Source organism: Alexandromys fortis, unplaced genomic scaffold, assembly GCF_014885135.2.
Source record: "Alexandromys fortis isolate MF-2015 unplaced genomic scaffold, M_Fortis_MF-2015_v1.1 scaffold_155, whole genome shotgun sequence".
Classification (NCBI taxonomy): Eukaryota; Metazoa; Chordata; class Mammalia; order Rodentia; family Cricetidae; genus Alexandromys; species Alexandromys fortis.
The window spans coordinates 812102-832965 of NW_026068052.1; the positions used below are offsets into that span (position 1 = coordinate 812102).

Below are 20864 nucleotides of genomic sequence, written 5' to 3' on the forward strand. Positions count from 1 at the left end.
CCATTTTCTTATCTCTTCCCCTAATTTCTTTCTTCAAAGACTTAAAATCTTGTCTTATAGACCTTTCACTTTTTGGGTTAGAGTTATAATAATTTTATATTATTTGTGACTATTGTAAAGGTTGTTGTAATGAATTAAATAAAATGCTGTGGGATCCCCGGCAGCTGTAGCAGTAGAAATGCTGCAGGTCCCCAAGCGGTGGCAGCAGGCCATGCGGTGGCAAGCTGTGGCCCCTAGAGCAGCCAGTCCTAGGCAGGGACTGGCACAGTTCCCCTAGTGGCTGCAATAGGCCATATGAGAGACAGACAGATACGCACACCATGAGACCACACTGCAGGTCTCTGAAGGCGGCTGGTCTCCGGCAGGGAGACACACAGTGGAGTGAGAGACAGAGGCATGGATAGGCACACCATGCAGAGTGGGGTTGGATATTTATTTGCAGAGTGGGGTTGGATATTTATTTAGTGGGTTATGGAGGGGGAAGGGAGAAGGGGAGAAGAGCAGAGAGGGGGAGGGAGGGAGGGAGGGAGGGAGGGAGGGAGGGAAGGAGAAAGGGAGAGAGAGAGGGGAGAGACAGAAGCTACCTTTTCGAGAGGACAATGTAGGAGAGACTCAGGCTGTAAGCAGGAAGGAAGACCTGCCTCAGCAGATGGGGGCAGGGGACACTACACACATGCTTGTCTCTTAAAGAGACAGGACAGACCATTACAGTTGTTGTTTCTCTTATTTCTTTCTCAGCCCATTTATCATTTGTATATAGGACGCCTACTGATTCTTTTAGTTAATCTTGTGTCCTGTGACATTACTGAAGGTGTTTATCAGCTGTAGGAGTTCCTTGGTAGAATTTTTGGGGTCACTTATGTATATTATCATATTATCTGTAAATAGTGAAAGTTTGATTACTTCTATTTAAATTTGTATCCTCTTGATCTCCTTTTGTTGCTTTATTGCTGTAGCTAGAACCTTGAGTGCTATATTGAATAGATATGGAGAGAGTGGTAGACAGCCTTGTGTTTTCTCTGATTTTAGTGGAATCGTTTTGTTTTTCTCTCCATTTAATTTGGTGTTGGCCATTGGCTTGTTATAAATTGCCTTTATTATTATGTTTAGATATATTCCTTGAATCCTGTTCTCTCCAGAACCTTTATCATGAAGGAGTGTTGGATTTTGTCAAAGGCTTTTCTAACATTTAGAGATGATCATGTGGGTTTTTTTCTTTCAGTTTGTTAATATGGTGGATTACACTGACAGATTTTCATATGTTGAACTATTCCTGCATCTCTGGGATGAAGCCTACTTGATCATGGTGGATGATGTTTTCAATGTGTTGTTGGGTTTGGTTTGCCAGTATTTTGCTGAGTATTTTTGCATCAATGTTCATGAGGGGGACTGGTCTATAATTCTCTTTCTTTGTTACATTTTTGTTTGGTTTGGGTATCAGGGTGACTATGGCCTCTTATAAAGAATTTGGCAGTGTTCCTTTTGCTTCTATTGTGTGGAACAATTTGAGGAGTATTGGTATTAGTTCTTCTTTGAAATATTTATATAATTCTGGGCTGAAGCCATCTGGCCCTAGGCTTTTTTGGTTGTCAGATTTTTAATGGTTATTTTCATTTCCTTAGGGGTTATAGGCCCATTTAATTTGCTTATCTGGTCTTGATTTAATTTTGGTATGTAGTACCCATCAAGAAAGTTGTCTATTTCTTTTAGATTTTCTAATTTTGTGTAGTCAGATTTTTGAAGTATGACCTAATGTTTTTCTGTATTTCCTCAGTGCCTTCTGTATTTATCATATTGTCTTCTGTAATATTTTACAAAGTATATTGTGGCACACCTACATGCTATTGCTCTTCCTTTGGAGCTTAATTTTTTTCTTATTCATCTAGTCATCTGGACTAATTTGGTAAAATTTATTTTCCTTATAATTTGTGGTCTTTAGTGGTTTCTTCTCGGAGTTTTCTTTTTATTTGTTTAGAGGGAATTTTCACAGTTAAAGAAATTTGTTGTGCTCTGCAGTCAGATAGGGACTAGTAATTATCTTTTATTAGTAGATTATCTTTCACTTGTGAGAGAACAGAATGTTAGGCAAATACATCTCTCTCAAACCTTAGGTAGGAGGTTGATTGGCTTTTTAAGTTTACCTTTCTGAGAGCCACCCTTTATCTTAGCTTAATTTTCATTTGGTGTTTGGTCAGAAATTCTGCTTAAGCCTCTTGAGCCACTTTGGCTGAAGAGTCTTTGCTAATGGATCTGTGTATGCCTTAAGTAATGCTTTCTAGTTTGTCTTAGTACTGCCTTTGATTGGGCCTCTCTGGATGCAGCTTTGTACTGTTAGACTGTAGCGTCCAAACACCGAGAAGGAGTCTCCCCCAGAGACCATCTCATACACCATAGCTGATGCAAAAGCATGAGGATTTTATTAATTCTGTCATGACAGGGTCCCCCAGCATTTGGGAAGCCGAGGGACCTCGAATAGCGGGTACAGTCTACTTTTAAAGGGGCACAGAAGCAAGGGAGGTTGTTCTTTGACTATTCTGATTGGCTTATTTGAAAGGGCTATTACCAATAATTGACTGGAGAGCTGTTGCCAGATCAGATGAGGTAAGAGGTCATTTTGACCTCGTTTCCCAGGGGACCGAACCAAAGCATACATATATGGGTAATTGTTCAGGAACTGAGTACGTGAGAGTGTAGCTGTTAGGTCCTTGGTTCCCAGGGGAGGAGGGGGGGAAGCACTATGGCACAGAGGCTGAGAGGATTCAGAATTGTCAAAAATGGCTTCAGGATTGTCTTAAAGTCTTACAGTACGTGGGCTTAGTTTCTTGAACCCTCGAAGATAATTGTGATCCTAAGATGCTGTTCCTGTCTATTTTTTCCTTGCTTCTTTATGCTAACCTTTTACATGTTTTACTTGTTACTGCTATCATGGAGCAACTAGGCTCCTTGTATTTACTACCTCTGGTCTCTGTCCAAATAAAATCACCTCCCCTGGGAAGAAATCCAGAGAATGTTTTACTGCCTGCCTTCTCTCTCTACTGGGCAGAACCACTGTGTCACTTGACCAGGGCAGGTAGCAGGAAAACTATGAGAATTCTTGCCTATGATGGAGGTCTCTTACTTCAAAACGCCATAGCTTTACAAACTTAACAAAGTTAAGGTGTCCATAATTCCAGAGGCTAGGGTCCTAGACAGTCAACAGCCATCAGAGCTACCCTAGAGCTTCTGGGTCCTTTGCCAAAGGGAGGGACAGAATTGTCTCTAGAATCACACTATGCCTTCTAGGATAATCCAGTCGCACACTTTCATTGCTCTTTTTGACTGGAAGAAGGGTTAGCATTCCAGAATATATCTCTATAAAACAGGACTGGCAGTTCTAGGCAAGCACTATATCTTTGCTAGCATGCTAATTACTCAGTTTTCTCATTTCTGTATTTTTTTTTCTTTAGATGTAATCTAACTCTATAGTCCAGGTTGGTCTTGAACTCACCATCCTCCTGCTTTCAAGTACTGGAGTTACAGGCATGTACCGGCATACATAGCCTTTTCCCCCTTTACGACAGTCTCATTATGTATATCAAGCTGTCCCTGAATTCACCATGTAGTCTAGTTTTTGTGTTGCTGAGGCAGGGTCTCATGTGGCTGTAACTGGCCTTTAACTCCTTATCCTTCTGACTCCACCTCCCAGGTGCTAAGTTATAGTCATGTGACTGCACTTCTGGTCTTGGATCTGTTTATGTAAAAAGTTTTTATATTTCAAAATATTATAACCATCTGACTGAAGATATTCTAAAGAGAGGCTTTTTTTCTGTCTCTTTGTTTAGCTATCAAACTGTTCAAACAATGATTTCTCCTCAAATGTGGAATTTTTTACCAGGAATCTCGTGCTGGAAGAAGGATAAGGCTGAAGCCTGGTGTTAACCAGAGAGGAAGAACTTTCTCTTTGAAAGAGATTTCATGTAGATTTGATGACATTAACTATCTTGAAAGACAGGATTTGAGACAATGATGGGTCAATGATGGGTGTGTGTGTGGGATCACATCTTAACTATGACAGTTCAGTTATACATACCACTTGCCCTCATTTAAAACCTAAACATCATGTCATTACCCCCAAAAATAGATTTGGAGGAGACCACTGGACTGTATTTGTTATTCTTCCCAATGTGGTCACATAATTCCCTTTTTTGGTCCTTCACTAATACTTATCTCTTTTATGGGTATATTGACAATGTGTGTGTGAACTAGTTTGTTAGGGCTGTTACCACCCAGATTTTGTGCCCCCAAAACTCCAGTAATAGTATTGTTTTTGTGTTGGATAGTTTTATTTCAACTTGACACAAGCCAGGGTCGTCTGAGGGAACCTCAATTAAGAAATGCTTCCAAAAAAATCTGTCTGTAGACAGGCTTGTAGGGCATTTTCTTAATTGGTAATCAGTCGGGGATCAGTGTGGGTGGGGCCAACCCTGGACTGGTGGTCCCAGGGTTCTTTAAGAAAGCAGGCTGAGCAAGCCATGGGAAGCAAGCCAGTAAACAACACTCCTCCATGACCTCTGCATCAGCTCCTGCCTCCAGGTTTCTGATGCAGAGGCCATGGAGGGGAAATGCTTACTGACTTGCTTCCCATGGCTTGCTCAGCCTGCTTTTTTATAGAACCTAGGATCAACAGCCCAGGGATATAGAATTCCTCCTTGGCTTCTGCTTCAGTTCCTGCCTCCAGATTCCTGCCCTTACTTCCTTCAGTGATAGAGTATGGCCCGACAGTTCTAAGAAATAAATCCTTTCCTACTCAAAGTTGCTTTTAGGCATAGTGTCTTATCACAGCCAAAGAAACCTTAACTAAGATATATGTATATATTCTTATATACTACATTAAAGTAGTTTACATATGTATGTAAGCTTTTACTTAGCAAAAATTTAAGGCTGTTATATCCATACATATACACACATATAAAGTATTGTTTTCACAAGAACGAATATATTTATGATATTCAGTAATGTACTGGGTGGTTTTGTGTGTCAACTTGACACAAGCTAGCATCATCAGAGGAAGGAGCCTCAGCTGAGAAAATGCCTCTGTAATGCCTTAGTGATCAATGGGGGAGGGCTCAGCCCATGATGGGTGGTACCACCCCCAGTGGGCTGGGTCCTTCTATATAAATCATTAATAAAGAAAAATGCTTCCATAAGCCTGTCCATAGACCAGTTTGGTAGGGGTATTTTTTAAATTTGAGTCCTCTCTTCTCAAATGGCTGTCTAACTTGTATTACGGTGACAAAAACCCTAACCAGGACAGCACACACACACACACACACACACACACACACACACACACACACACACACATGGGCATTACTATAATTACTATAATTAAATGTTGATTTGTTGTTTATCTCCTCAGAAAGTTTTGGTTTTCTACAGTTACAAAGTATTGCTTTATAAAATTGATTTTTATGTGTTATTGACTAGTCTGTTGTTATGCCAAACAGAAAAATTGGAATAAAGTATGATTATACCATATCTTTTTAGTAATACATAGTTCTAAGTATATATATATATATATTTGAAATGAATATGTACACATATATTTTTCTTTTTTAATGATAGCCAAAGCTATGAAATTGGGAAGATGGATACAGATTCTGTTGAACCAGAAATGCTGGTAAGGATCATTAAATATTGGAGAAGTAGATTAAAGAAATATAGTTTATGCTATTATAAAGTTGTGATAGATAATCCCTCATTGGTGAATAGATTTTATACTGGGCACATCATGTAACATTTTAGTGCATTAATTTCCATAAAATTTATATAACAATGTAATATACCCCATAAGTTCATAATCTAGTTCTGAATTAGTATATATAAAGCATTTTGAACAGTGTTTTCTTTGTAAGTTATAGCTTTTATTATTGCATAGTTTAAAATTTAATTGTTTTCCTTAAAATGCCAAGATAGAACATTCTTGGTATACTAGTTCCTTTTCTGTTGCTATGATGAAGTATCAGAAGCAGCTCCTTGAAGAAATGATTTATTTGGCTCATAGCTCCAGAAGAGTCCATCATGGCAGAGGTAGGGCATGGCAGCATGTGGCCGAAACAGAAAACTGAGAGATCACATTTTCAACCATAAGCACAAAGCAGGGAAAGGGAGAAGTCACAGAAGCTGGAAGTGAGGCAAGGCCGTCAATTTTCAGAGTCCACTCCCAATGATGTACTTCCTCCATCAATGTTCAACCTCTTAAAGACTTCACAACCTTCTCCAAAAGAACCACCAAATATGTGAGCTTCTAGCAGGACAGTTCTTTTGTTTAATTATTAAAAAGACTTTCCATACAATATATTCTGACCTTGGTTTCCCCTCTCTCAAATCCTTTCAGATCCCCTGCAAATCTACATCTTTACCTTTCTCTTTAGAAGACAAACAGGAAACATAATATACTAGTAAAAGACCAGTAAGACAAAAAAAAAATGCCCAAAGTGATAAGAGACAAAGTTTACAAATATATTATTGACGTGATTTTGTGTCATCTATCCGTCTAATGCTGGGCATGGGACCTACCCTGCAGTGTGGTTAATATCCACAGTGAGACTCCATTGATAAAACTAATTATTCCTTTGCAAGTGGGTATCAATTGTAGATAGCTCCTTGGTTAGGGGTGAGAGCCTATGTCCACCTGCCCCTCTCGGCAGTGGACCCTGTCTAGATTGAACCTGTGCAGGCAGGCCCTGTGCATGCTGCCACAGTCTCTGTGAGTTCATATGTGCATCAGTCCTGCTGTGTTTAGAAGAGTTTCCTTGGAGTCATCTAAACTTTCTGGTTCTTACAATCTTTCTGTTTTCTCTTCCTCGTAGCTCCCTGATCCCTGAGGGGGAGGGTTTTGATGAAGACATCTCATATAGAATTGAGTGTTCCAAGGTCTCTCTCTCTCTGCACATTGTTCAGGTGTGGGTTTCTGTGTTAGCTGGCATCTACTGAAAGAGAAAGCTTCTCTGATAATGGCTGAGTGAGGCGCTGATCTGTAGGTCTAGCACGATGTCATGCCTATGGCCTATCTAGTTTCAGGTTCTTGGTCACCTGAGCAATGCCAGACCTAGGCTACATCTTGTAAAGTGGGCCATTACATCCAATCAGATTATGTTTTTTTGCTCCAACAAAATTTGTGCAATTATTGCACCAGCATGCCTTGCAAACAGGTTACCACTGTAGATCGAAGAGTTTGTAGTTGGTTTGATGTTTACCTTTCTCTTCTGGTAGCATTCAAGGTACCTTCTAGCACCTTGAACACTAGTCAGTAGGAGTGAAGGTTCTCAATAAGCACCAGTTTAACTTCTCTATGTTCCATGAGTTGTGTAGGTGTTGTCTTTAGCAATAAGGCCTTATCATCAGTTAGTAGAGAACAACCTTGGCAACAGCCTGTGCTTGGGGATTTCTATAAAAGTATGGCTAAATTTTATGTTTTTAAAAATTTTTCACATACCACTTTGTGAAAATTCACAGGCCATGCTTTTAATGTTTTTGAACTTTTCTGTATATATTTTATACCTGGATCAAATTTTAAAATGTATGTAAAGGACGATAGTGCCAGTGAAGTCAATGATACCTTAAGGATGTAGAAGGGTTCTAGAACAGAGACGGGGTTAACTAGATTTTGGTAGGAGATAGGTCTTGTAGATAGAAGTCACAGCGTGAAAGGAAGAGGGTTCTAGACGAAGAATTTAGATGAGAGGATATCCTGCGAGGAAAGATAGAAAATAGTACCTATGTTATAGTGATATTTTATTTGTGTTTTTTTTTATTTTTTTTTTTATTTTTCGAGACAGGGTTTCTCCGTAGCTTTTGGTTCCTGTCCTAGAACTAGCTCTTGTAGACCAGGCTGGCCTCGAACTCCCAGAGATCCACCTGCCTCTGCCTCCCGAGTGCTGGGATTAAAGGCATGCGCCACCACCACCCGGCCTTTATTTGTGTTTTAATAAATAAAGCTTGCTTGAAGATCAGAGTGCAAAGCTAATCATACTAGTCCACCATACAGGCCAGGCCATGGTGGCACACACCTTTAATCCCAGCAGCCACACTAGTTAGCCATAGGCTATCTAGTGGTGGTGCATGCCTTTAACCCCAGCACTGGAGAGGAACAGGAGGAGACAGGAGCTCAGTGTCGCAGTCTGCAGTCAGTCTGCATCCACGCTGAGGACAGGATCACCCAGCCTTGGTAGAGGTATGAACTCTCTTGTGGTTATCTGACTCTGGGTTTTTATTATTTGTGCTACATTATGTGACTGAAGAGGAATATTACTTTGAAAAGTGTGGTGGGGTAGTATTTTGAAGTAATTTTTTCATTATCATAGGAATAACTTACTGAAGTATAATTTAGTGATAGTAAATTCCACAAATCTTAAGTACACAGCTTGTTGATTTTTTTTATAGTCTTCTAACCATAAGATATAGAAACCGTCACCACTCTGTGCCAATTAATACACACTCCTGACTTGTATTGTAGATCATCTTGGGCTATTCTTAAGTTTTGTATAAATGGAAATATCCAACATGTACTAGTTGACGTCTGGCTCATTTTTTAAAATATAAATCCTGAGATTTATCTATTCTCATGTCTTTCTAACAAGGGAATACTTTGGATATAATGAAATAGCTACAGTATTTCTTAGAGATTCCATATTTGCTCCATAAAATTTCTCTATAGGAGCTTATAAACTCTTATAGAATTGCTTCACGGCAATTGTATTACTTTATTTAAATCTTATTTTATCCATCTTAGTTTTCAAATTTAAAAATTAAGAGAAATGATAATTCAAACATCATTCCTCTGGATTCCTCTTTATGCTTAACATTAAAAAAAAATCAGTAGGTCATCTTTGCCTTGTCTTACTATCCCTGTTATACTTAGAGGCAGACATTCTTATTGAAATATAACCTCTTATTTTTAACATTTGTTTATTATTATTTTGTTTACTAGTCGTGTGCATATAATACATTTGTATTCAACATATTATTCTCTGTTCTCCTCCTCCAGTTCTTCCTATAAATCTGTAAACTCATACACATTGATCACAATTACTCCCTGTATCAGTGCTGTCCTGGTTGGAGACGTTGACTTGATTAAATGATACTTTATTTATTTTAAAATGCTGCTAAGTTAAGTTTTAAATTAGGGATGATAAAGTACTTTAATGGTAAGATGCCATTAAGAAATAAATTGTGTTAATCAGGACACAGTGCCATTTGCATCCAAGAAGATCCCAGAGAGTTCTTAGGCCAGCAGGACCTTGTCTCAAAAAACTAACCTCTGCCAAAAACCCCAAAGCAAGAAACAAACAAAAACTACTACCACCAAAAGCAAAATAAAGCAAAATAAAGAAAAAACACACACAAAAAAGGAAGATAGATTTTAACAGTTATATTGAATTTAAACAAGTCAGAAGTATAAATAATGCTATCATTTCTCAGATAATGTTTGGTATCCACTAGTGCAGTGAGAGTGCGTGCTATTACAAACAGATAGCTTATTTTGAGATAGTGTCATCATTGGGCAAATGCTAGTCTGTTGTTGTAGTTTAATTCTTCAGCTAGAAGCTCTTCTCTGTTGTTCATTATAGGCCAAGGCTCTACGATTACTGGCCACTGTTTATTTGGATTGTAATGATGAAGAATACTATGGTAAGGCCCTCATTGCTGTACGTCTAGCAAACAAGGTATGAGACATTTACTTTTTGATATTAATTTAAAATTTTCCAAGTTTCAATTCACAGCTTGAAATCCAATTTAGACATTTATTTGCTTTAGTATACTTCTTTGATTTTTTTTATTGATTTTTATTGAGCTCTATATGTTTCTCTGCTCCCCTCCCTGCCTCTCCTCTCCCCTTCAACCTTCCCCCAAGGTCCCCATGCTCCCAATTTACTTAGGAGATCTTGTTTTTTTTCTACTTCCCACGTAGATTAGATCTATGTAAGTCTCTCTTAGGGTCCTTATTGTTGTCTAAGTTCTCTGGGGTTGTGGTTTGTGGGCTGGTTTTCTTTGCTTTATGTTTAAAAACCACCTATGAGTGAGTGCATGTGATAATTGTCTTTCTGTGTCTGGGTTACCTCACTCAAAATAATGTTTTCTAGCTCCACCCATTTTCCTGCAAAATTTAAGCTGTCGTTATTTTTTTCTGCTGTGTAATACTCCATTGTGTAAATATACCACATTTTCCTTATCCATTCTTCAGTCAAAGGCCATTTAGGTTGTTTCCAGGTTCTGGCTATGACGAACAAAGCTGCTATGAACATAGTTGAGCACATGTCCTTGTGGCACGATTGAGCATCCTTTGGGTATTACTGGGTCTTGAGGAAGGTTGTTTCCTAATTTTCTGAGAAATCACCACACTGACATCCAAAGGGGTTGTACCAGCTTGCATTCCCACCGTCAATGCAGAAGTGTTCCCTTTACCCCACAACCTCTCCAGCATAAGTTGTCATCAGTGTTTTTGATGTTGGCCATTCTTACAGGTGTAAGATGGAATCTCAGAGTTGTTTTGATTTGCATTTCTCTGATGACTAAGGTGTTGAACATTTTCTTAAGTGTCTTTCAGCCATTTTAGATTCCTCTGTTGAGAGTTCTCTGTTTAGATCTGTACTCCATTTTTTTATTGGATTATGTGATCTTTTGGTGTCTAATTTCTTGAGTTCTTTGTATATTTTGGAGCTCAGTCCTCTGTCTGATGTGGGGTTAGTGAAGATCTTTTCCCATTCTGTAGGCTGTTGTTTTGTCTTGTTGACCGTGTCCTTTGCTATACAGAAGCTTTTCAGTTTCAGGAGGTCCCATTTATTAGTTTCTTTCAGTGTCTGTGCTTTAAAAAACACAACACATTGTTACACTCTCTTCTGTAGTACATAAAGGTAAAATAAAATATTTCTGTGATCTGAATTTTTGTGTCCCTCTGTAATTTTTATGTTGAAATTTAATCTTCAAGGTTACAGAATTATGTTGGGACTTTGGAAAGTGATTAAATGAATGTCAACTTCTCTTGAATGTCATTAGCAGTTTTATTTTTAAGAAAGCCTAAGACAGGTGGTGCGCATGCCATAGTGCATGTGTGCTAGCCAGTGGTTAGCATGGTGGATGTTTTTTATTCTTACTTTATGTGGGGTTCTGGGTAATTAGGCTTATGCAGCAACTTAGGCCACTGTGGCATCTCAGAAGTCGAGTTGTGCTGTGATTTAAGAAACACAGATTTGAAATTTGCCCCCATCAGTGTGGTTTACCTACATATGAAGCTTTTGTGGGATGTTCATAATCTGAGAATTTTACTTTTTCCAAGATTACAATATTGAAGATTCCAGAATTGTTTTTGAGGATTTTTATTTTTTAGCCACTTATTAAGTATATTTGTAGAAGTACTTATGAACTTCATGTGAGTAAATCAGTTTTTCAGAGGAGTCAAATTGTTATGTAATTTTAAAGACAAATGTGCTGGTTGCCACTGGTTCTATTCCCTTGACATTTCTGAATTAATTATTCCTCAGGCTGTAAGCTTGGTTCTATAGCTAGCTTGCTTATAGGGTCTTATGAGAGAAAGATTCTTATTGTGAATAAGCATTCGGTTTTAGATGAACAGAACTACTCACCAAATAAAACAAATCTTTTTTTAAAAATATTTATTTATTCATTGTGTATACAATATTCTTTCTGCGTGTATGCCTGAAGGCCAGAAGAGGGCACCAGACCTCATTACAGATGGTTGTGAGCCACCATGTGGTTGCTGGGAATTGAACTCAGGACCTTTGGAAGAGCAGGCAATGCTCTTAACCGCTGAGCCATCTCTCCAGCCCCTAAAACAAATCTTTTTAAAACAACAACATAAACTAGCGATGAATACCATTTAGCTTAACATTATAGTCTAAACCAGGGCTCTTTTCTTTCACATGTGACCTTTTCTTTGCCTGAGAAATTTTTATGATCCCCAGTATACATGAATATAAAACAGGTCTACAAATCAGAATTTTACTCATAATAACTTGTAAAGAAAGTTATTAAACAAACCTTTGGCATACATATAGTTTTATAAAATTTATAAAATGAATTTATCCATTTATTTAGGATGAAAGTAAATTTGACACTAATGAAAAAATAAAAGGCCTAAGGAATGACCCTTGCACCATGTATGGACAAATGTTGCAAGAAGATAGTTACTACAGAAAGGGGACTTTACCACATGCTGAATCTGCTATGTCCTAGTTAGGTTTGTATTACTACGATAAACACCATGACCAAAAGCAACTTAGGGAGGAAGCAGTTCATTTCAGTTCACAGATTTCAGTTCATCATCAAGGCAGAAATTCAAGCAGGCCAGGAATCTGGAGGCAGGAACTGAGAAAGAAGAGGCCATGGAGGAAGGCTGTGTATTGGCTTGCTCCTCTTGGTTTGCTCAGTTTGCTTTCTTATATACCCCATGACTCATGGATGGCACCTTGCTGAGATGGCTGGGCCCTTCCACATTAGTCATCAACCAAGAAAATTCCTTACAGGCTTGCCTGCAGACTAGTTTGATGGGGTTATCTGTCCCCCATTGAGTGTAGGTTGGGTAAGCCTGCGAAAGATAATCAACTGAAGAAAAAGTTAGTAAGTCTTATAGAGTTTGTGGACTGTCAGCTTGTTACTTTTGGGCAAGTGGCAGGCTAGGACATCATAGTGGGAGCATGTGATAGAAGAGACCTATTCACCTCATAGCACCTGAGAAGCAGGGCACAGGAGCAGGAGAGAGAGGAGAGACAGTGTATGTTAGAAGCACCAAAGTGCCAGTACCTCCTTCAGTAGGCTTGCTCTCCCCTTTTCCAATAAGCTCCACCTACTAAAGACCCATCATCTCCAAATAGCACTAGAAGCTGGGGAACACACTAATAACATGGTTTTTTGTTTGACAATTCAGATCCAAATTATAATGTTATAATATACATATAGTTTATATGCTTGGGTGTGGGTATGTATATATACATGATATATGTCACACTCGAAAATGTTCACATTACATTTGAAGCAGTGGGAAATCAGATAATGTGATGATATGAAGTCTCAGGTTAGAGTGAGCTTCAAAGAAGGCAGAATGGAAAGATACAGTACGAGAAATCTAATCAGTAATAAATCAGAATGAAAGTTGACTACTTTAATTTATTCTCTGTATTTATGTCATATATATCAGTAAATATTTACAGAGTATGGATCCAGTAAGTACATTATTTATTTATAAGCTAACTGTCATTGTCGAAGGAATGGTTCTGTGCCTAGTCTGTCCATTGTTTTAAAGACTTATTTCATATTATATACACAGTGTTCTGCCGGCGTGTATACCTACATGCCACAAGAGGGCACCAGATCCCATTACAGATGGTTGTGAGCTACCATGTGATGGCTGGGAATTGAACTCAGGACCTCTGGAAGTGCTCTTAACGTCAGAGCCATTTCTCCAGCCCCAAACAGTACATTTTTATTTTATTTTTTTTAAAGTTCAACATGACTTTATTAGCTGGTATTGGTTCAAATTTCTTCCCTGAACAGTTTATTTTTAACATATTTAAACATAGTACAATGTCTCAAAAAAGTTTCCTGTGACAATTTATCACAATGAAGCTTAAGGCATAACTATGTCGAAACTTCTTTGCAATGTACATGTCTTTTGCAAAGTATCTGCTACTTCTTTCATAAGAATAGGTTTTACTGACTGGGAAACATGGCTCAGGAGTCTGGGAAGTATCTGGGACCTCTGAGGGGTTCAGGTGATACCTGGCCCTACAGATAGCAAAGATCACAAAGTTATTAATTATATCCATTCCCATCTTCCCAGGAAGAAACATGTATACATGTCTTCTATTGAAGAGAAAAGAATGTATATTTATTATTCCTGTTTCCCCCAGTGCTATATGTGATCACAAGGACCTCATAACATCTATATGCTACTATTCACATTAGTGATTTTCTCACTTTTATTTTTTTTTTCAGTTTGGGCCACAACTTATAAAATGACACTACCCACATTGGGCTTTTATTCTCACATTAATTAACCTAAACATAATAACCCTACACCAGTCATGACCAAAGGCCCACCTCCTTGGTGATTCTATATATTATCACATTAGGTACCGAGATTAATCATCACAATGATGCCTCCCATCAACTTGACACAAAAATATAATGATCTTTAAGACATAACATTGCAACATCCCTTGTTGCAAGTTTCATTGTCATATCACAATGCAAAACTATTCACTCCATCTTCAAAAATACTCATAATCACCAATTAAGGAAAGGACCTATAGTCTTGCCTAGATAAAAATTTTATGGAGGTATTTTCTCAGTTGAGTTTCCCTTCTCTCAGATGACTCTGGATTGTGTCAAATTGACATAAAAACAAGCCACAATCCTTTCTTTTAAAACCCTAGCATGGTAGAGAGAATGCTCTTTTGGTGGTTTGGTCTTGATTTGGTTTACTATTTTCTTGTTCTAGCTTGATTCTTCTTTGGACTAGTAAAGTTATTTGTGCCATTGTATATTGGATCTATGTAACTAGGTTTTTAAAGTTTTAGTAGTTCACAGTTGGGAGATTGCCTAAGTCTCAAAAGCTTCTCTCTACATACACTTTTAACAGTGCTGAAAGTGTCAAACAGTACATTTTTAAAGAGCTTCCACTCTCTACATTCTTTTAGGTTTAGCCAGTTGTAAGCAATGGCAAAAGTAGAGACAGACAAGAATTCACAGTTGGCTTAGGGCTAGCTAACAATAACTTAGAAATATCATTCAGACAACATTGTTATTAGTGGCAGACATGAAAGCTATGTCCTATAGAAACAATGATACATTTTATGGATTTTTCTTCTATTCTTTAAAAAGGATGCTTATTAAAATATACATACAAATAACATTATACAGACTGAGAAGGTTACATTTAGGAATATATATGTATAGGTATATATAAGCATTTATATAAAGTTGATACATGCATATATATGAAATTAGTGAAAACGAGGCCATGAATTTGGAAGAGAGCAGGGAGGTGTATATTACAGAATTTTGAGGGAGAAAAGGGAAGAGAGAAAGGTTGTAATTATAATCTCAAAAATAAGGAAACTAGAAGTGGAAAATAATTCCAACTGATATTTAAGGTTTTCCTTAGAATATGGTGTGAGATTTGCCATTTGAATATTTACATTGTCATTAAATGTTTGTCAGACCATGGAAATGTTTTGCATACTCTTTTTCTTGTATTATGTTATTGAGGTTGAATAAAGTTTTAGAAACTATACTTGGGGATAGAACAGTTGTTATTATATGATTTATGTGATGTTTTGTATTTTGATTTCCTTTGATTCTGAGTCATTATGTAGAGGTTGAACAAAACAGGCAATTAACTTGAAAATTGTCTTTTCACTCCAGAGTTATAATATCATTGTGATTTCTTTGTTTAAAATAGGAACACTTAGATCCAGCTGGGCTTTTCTTAAAGATGAGAATCCTCATGAAAAACAAAGCATGTAATGGAGAACTCCTTGAAGGTATCATTTCTCTGTGTAAAGAACATACAATTTTGAAATATCAGCACAAAGAAACTTTGTAATTTACTAACAATAGGTATAATTTGGAGGTGGTTGATATGGAAACTGATCAATAGAAAAGGAATTATTGACTAGGGGGAAAGAGAGAAGAAAGAATAGGAGCGAAATTAAAAGGTGCTTTTAAAAAGGACCAAATCAAAGCAATCAGTTTCCTTTTAGTTTAGCAGAAAATTACAGCTGCTTGACCTTTATGAAAATTTCTACAATCATGAACAAAGAATTCTTGTTTTGGAGGGGTCATGGGAAAAGAATGACCATTTTATTGAGGGACTTGGAGATGGGCATGGGGATTGAGGAAGTACTAAGGGGAACAGTGAGATCTGTGTTCTCAGGCTGAGATATTCCTGGCCTCCTCCACAGTTTCTGAAAGAGAAAAACTAGTCATTGAATGAGACTGTCTAATGATGTTCTTTTAAATAATTACTTGTATAAACATTGTTGTTTGTTTTTCAGTTATGCTTAAGGGTGTAGAATATGCTTAGAAACAAATATACTCATATATAGATGTATGTCTTTGGCAAGTACCTTTTTTGTGTTTCAGCTTATCTGCAAAAGAGATACAATAATAATAGTAATAATAATAATAATCTATCTTACGTTGTTTGGCAAATCTTACAAGAAAATGTATGTAAAGCATTTATCACATATATCCTATATAGCTTAGGCTGTACTTGAATTCTCTAAGTAGCTGAAGACGGACTTAAACTCTTAATCCTCTTGCTTCCATTTTCCACATTCTGGGGTTGTAAATCCACCATGCCTGGATATTTTAGTAATCTTTAAGAACTGAGTTATTTGTACTATATAAAAATATGTGTTAGTATAATTACTCATACAATAAAAAATGTTTAATAATTAGGAGAGTAATCAAGTTTGGCAGTAGCTCTAAGTTTTGTGCTAATAATTGCCAAATCTTTCTGTGTGCTCTAGAAGTTTAGTCACTCAGAAGACCTCAGAAGACCAGGTGGTGGTGGGGCACTCTAGAGGCAGAGACAGGGGGATTTCTAAGTTCAAGGCCAGCCTGGTCTACAGAGCAAGTTCTAGGAGAGCCAGGGCTATACAGAGAAACCCTGTCTCGAAGAAAGAAAAAAAAGAAAGAAAGAAAAAAGGAAGTCCAAATATAAAGAGGATTCCATATCACCTCCACATACATAGACTGAAAACTACTAAGAACCAGGGTGACAACTCCACTTTCTTGCATTAAGCGGCTAAGGATGTTAACCCCCTTAAGGAATAGACTTGCTAAAACTATTCCTATGTATGAAAATAAGATATTGAAATTACCAAGTTTGAAATTGGTTAGTTTTAGAATTAGAATTCATCATTACAGTGTTTATCTAAATGTAATATCAGAAGCAGAGTTTAAAGGAATTTTTCTGAAATTGTTATAAATTATGAGACTTCTATAAATTTAAGGTTTTTCTATTAAAGCAATAAATATTTTACTTTACTATGTTGAGGAAGTAAGTTTATAATCTGTTCAATTTTACACTGCTGGGGACCGTGCATGCTAGGCAAGTTCTGTACTACTCAGCTCCATCCCTAGCTGTAGTCTGGTAATTTTTTTACAAAAGTATTTTCCTGGGGCTGGAGAGATGGCTCAGTGGTTAAGAGCATTGCCTGCTCTTCCAAAGGACCAGAGTTCGATTCCCAGCAACCACATGGTGGCTCACAACCATCTGTAAAGAGGTCTGGCGCCCTCTTCTGGCCTTCAGGCACACACACAGACAGAAAATTGTATACATAATAAATAAATAAAATATTAAAAAAAATATTTTCCTTTTAGAGTGATTAACTTAAATCACTCTATTAATTGCAGGCATTAGACTTCCTCTGGTATTTTTATAACAGAAAAATTTAGAAAAACACCTTTTTTTGTGAGACAAAATCTTATAGCCTTAGCTGGCCTGGAACTTGCTGTGTAGACCAGGTTGGCTTTGAACTCAGAGAGATGTGTATGCCTCTGCCTCCCGAGAACTGGGATTAAAGACGTGTGCCACCATACCTGGCTAAAATTTTAAAGTAGACAGGTTTTTTTTTTTTTTTATCATGAAATAATGTCACAAACCATCAAAGAAAAAATTGGATGATACTCAAAATACTCTTGTTTCCACTATCCCCTAGAACAGGGGTTCTCAACCTGTGGGTTGCAATCCTTTTGGGGTTGCATGACCCTTCACAAGTGTTGCCTAAGATGATCATGAAACACAGATATTTACATTATGACTCATAACAGTAGTAAAGTTACAGTTATGAAGTAGCAACAGAAATAATTTTATGGCTGGGGTCACCGAGCATGAGGAACTGTGTTAAAGGTCACAGCATTAGGCAGCTTGAGAACCACTGCTGTAGAATATAATCTTGATAGCAGAGCTTTTTGTGTATTTTGTCTAGTGCTAGATTCCTAGTACAGATAATAGTGACAGATTCAGAGGATATATTCACTAAATATTTGCAGAATTAATCATTTAATCTAAGCATAGTAAATTTTAGCAATTTGATGATATTGTTAGCATTTTCTTAGTCTACTTTGTGTTTTTATAGAATTAATATTGCATATAAATTGGTTTTTAAATTTTGTATTTACTGGTAGTCGGAAATATTCTTATGTTAGTGTATAGTCATTTTTCATGTTGCTTAATGGTTAATGTTAGCAATGGTTATATGATAATTTATGGTTACACATTTCAAGATATTTTTTTCTGCTTTTTATAGTATAAACTCTTTTGAATATCTTTCTTCAGAATTTTTTCCATATTTCAGATGACTTTTCAGAAGTATAATTTCTGAAGAAAGGGAGTAACAATAGCAGCTGTCATTTATTTAATGTTTAGTAAGCGATACATTGCTTTATAATCTCCATATATTATCTCATGGAATCTTCTTGATAACATAAAGAAATTGGTAGTATAGTCACCATTTTACATGTGATAAAACTAAGGTAAAGAAAAAGGAAATAACTTGCCCATAGTTTTACAGGTGGTAACTGGTATCAAGTTTACATCCGACTTCAGATTTCAAGCTCTTAAAGTTGATTTTGGAAGGTTTGCAGTAGGTTACCTTGTGGTCCACTTTAGGGTGTCAATGTCACTACCCTCTTTCTAGTATTGGATATTAATGTGTTAAAAAGATCTTGGTGAATTATTAGGTAAAATATGGTATATGGCAAGTATTTAATATGGCTATTTTGAACAGAAAAATTACTGAAAGCAGCTCAATTTCCTGTAAATGAATTTGATATGATTTTTTTCATTTTCATTCATTTTTTTTCTTAGTATGATTGATGAATTAATTTTTCTTTGTTAGCTGTCATGGAAATACTACATCTTGCTATGCCCTTGGAGTTCTGTCTGAGTGTTACTCAATTCCTGATTGATAATAAAAGGTAGGAAAATCGATTTTTTCTTTCTATAATAAATAACTTTTTCTGTGTTTTTGTTAACACACTGAATCTTTATATATTCATGTTCATTCTTAGAAAGTATGACATTATTATACTTATCAGTATAATAATAAGAGTACTGCTTTCTAAGTCACTTAGACAATAGTAAAATTAATTTTGAAGTTTGTATTAAGTTTTTCAAAGTAATGAAAAAAAACCCACCCTACACTGGTTTTGTAAAAATGAACAGTTGAAGGCCCAGTAGGCCAAAATGGTGGCAGCTGCGGGCCACAGTGGTAACTGCAAGGCAGCACTGTCACGGAGTAGCAAAGTCTGAGTGCTGGTGGAGAAATTCATGCGGGAGAAGGCTGTGGAGAGAAGGAGTCTTACCAACAAACACAGTAGGAACTTTAAAGCTGTGTATATTCCTGTCGATGAATATTGTCTCCATAAAACTGGCTTGAGAGCAAGAAAGGGCAGCTTAGCCCATCTGTATGATTGATGATCTTCTTGTTTATCTTGGGTGTCATCAATCTGTTCATGCTGCTTGTCATCTGAGCTGTGATTGGCATTGGTCCAAATGGCTGTAACAGCATGGAGTTTCATGAAAGCGATCTGCTGCTATTCAAGCAAGTATTTGACGTGGGCGCCATCCATTCTTCTTATAAGCGCACAGTAGGAGGAGAGGGAATGAAAACCTGGTCATTAGGCAGCAATCAGCCTGTTTGTTTTTCAGCAAAGGACAACCAAGCTGAGTATAGAAAAAAACAAAACCTCAATCACAAAGTTTTTCCACCTAAGGACACACAAGGTTTTATTCTGCAGAGCTCTGAGAATTTCATCTGCCAAACGGAGTGAAAAGTTTGAATGTTCAGAAAGCATCAACAAAAGGATGAGCAGCAGTGCTACCAGTGATTTCTATATCAGAGTTGACAACAGCATCATCCTCAATGGAACTGTGATGGTTAACCCACCTTGTCTGCTCAGTTCCTCCAGCAGTGACCAGTCAGGGGGTGGTGATTGGGTGCACCACAAGCTCTGCATATGTGCCTTCAGCTTTCTTCAAAGTACAAATAACAGGCCACAACATGGACGGCCAGGTCTCAGACGACCCTTGAAGAAGCACTCATTAGACGATCTGTCGCCAGGAGCCAATATGTTCAGATCTCAGCTTGATCTTTTCTTTTAAAGAACTCATGTGAACCATGATTGTAGAGTTTGTAACTATTTTAACGGGGGAGCACCACTACATCTATTATGCACTTTCTGTATTTAAGGGATTTTGATTAGCTAAATTCTAATAAACTTTATTTAGTTGCACTGATCTTTAAATGTCAGTTCTCTAAAAGAATTATGGAAATTAATAATGACAAGCAGTGGTGGCACACATATTTAATTCTAGCACTTGGGAGGCAGAGGCAGACAGATCTCAAGTTCCAGGCCAGCCTGCCTACAGAGGGAGTTCCAGGATAGCCAGGGCTACAGGAAGAAACCCTGTCTTGGAAAAACAAACAGAGGTGGGGGGGGGGTGGAGGGAAAGGGAGGAAGGGAGAGAGAGTAATAAAATCAAAATTAATCTTAAAAAAACCCAAGATCCCAAGAGTTAGGCTACATTAGCTTGCGTGCCAGAGTAGATGAAACAGGAAGGAATGAGTAGGTGTTATTTTACAGTTTATATGTTCTTTGGGTTTATTTTCATGGGATCATGAGTTAGGTCTAAAGAGTCTTTAAAATTTTTAGAGACATTTTAGTGTTTGTCAAACTTTAATGTCAAGGACCAGCGTCAATAAAAGTACTTTTTTTTTTTTTTTACCAGGGTAGGGGTATGGGAATCGAAGAAATATAAGTAAAGAATATGAAGACACATAAAAATAATAGGA

General features: G+C 37.3%; 1 protein-coding gene and 1 pseudogene across 6 annotated transcripts in view; both read left to right on the forward strand.

Moving 5' to 3' along the window:
• Window positions 1–20864, forward strand: part of Tex11 (testis expressed 11) — a 290243-nt gene that overhangs the window by 98391 nt on the left and 170988 nt on the right. For all 6 annotated transcript variants that reach the window (XR_007588266.1, XM_050119701.1, XM_050119702.1 and 3 more), the window contains 4 exons: window positions 5605–5659; window positions 9612–9707; window positions 15461–15542; window positions 18909–18987. Coding sequence is in view for 5 of the 6 variants with exons in the window: in XM_050119701.1 (XP_049975658.1) it covers window positions 5605–5659; window positions 9612–9707; window positions 15461–15542; window positions 18909–18987 (312 nt within the window). In the remaining variant the exon portion in view is untranslated. The remainder of the gene's footprint in view (window positions 1–5604; window positions 5660–9611; window positions 9708–15460; window positions 15543–18908; window positions 18988–20864) is intronic.
• On the forward strand, window positions 19256–20117 carry LOC126487037 (beta-sarcoglycan-like; annotated as a pseudogene).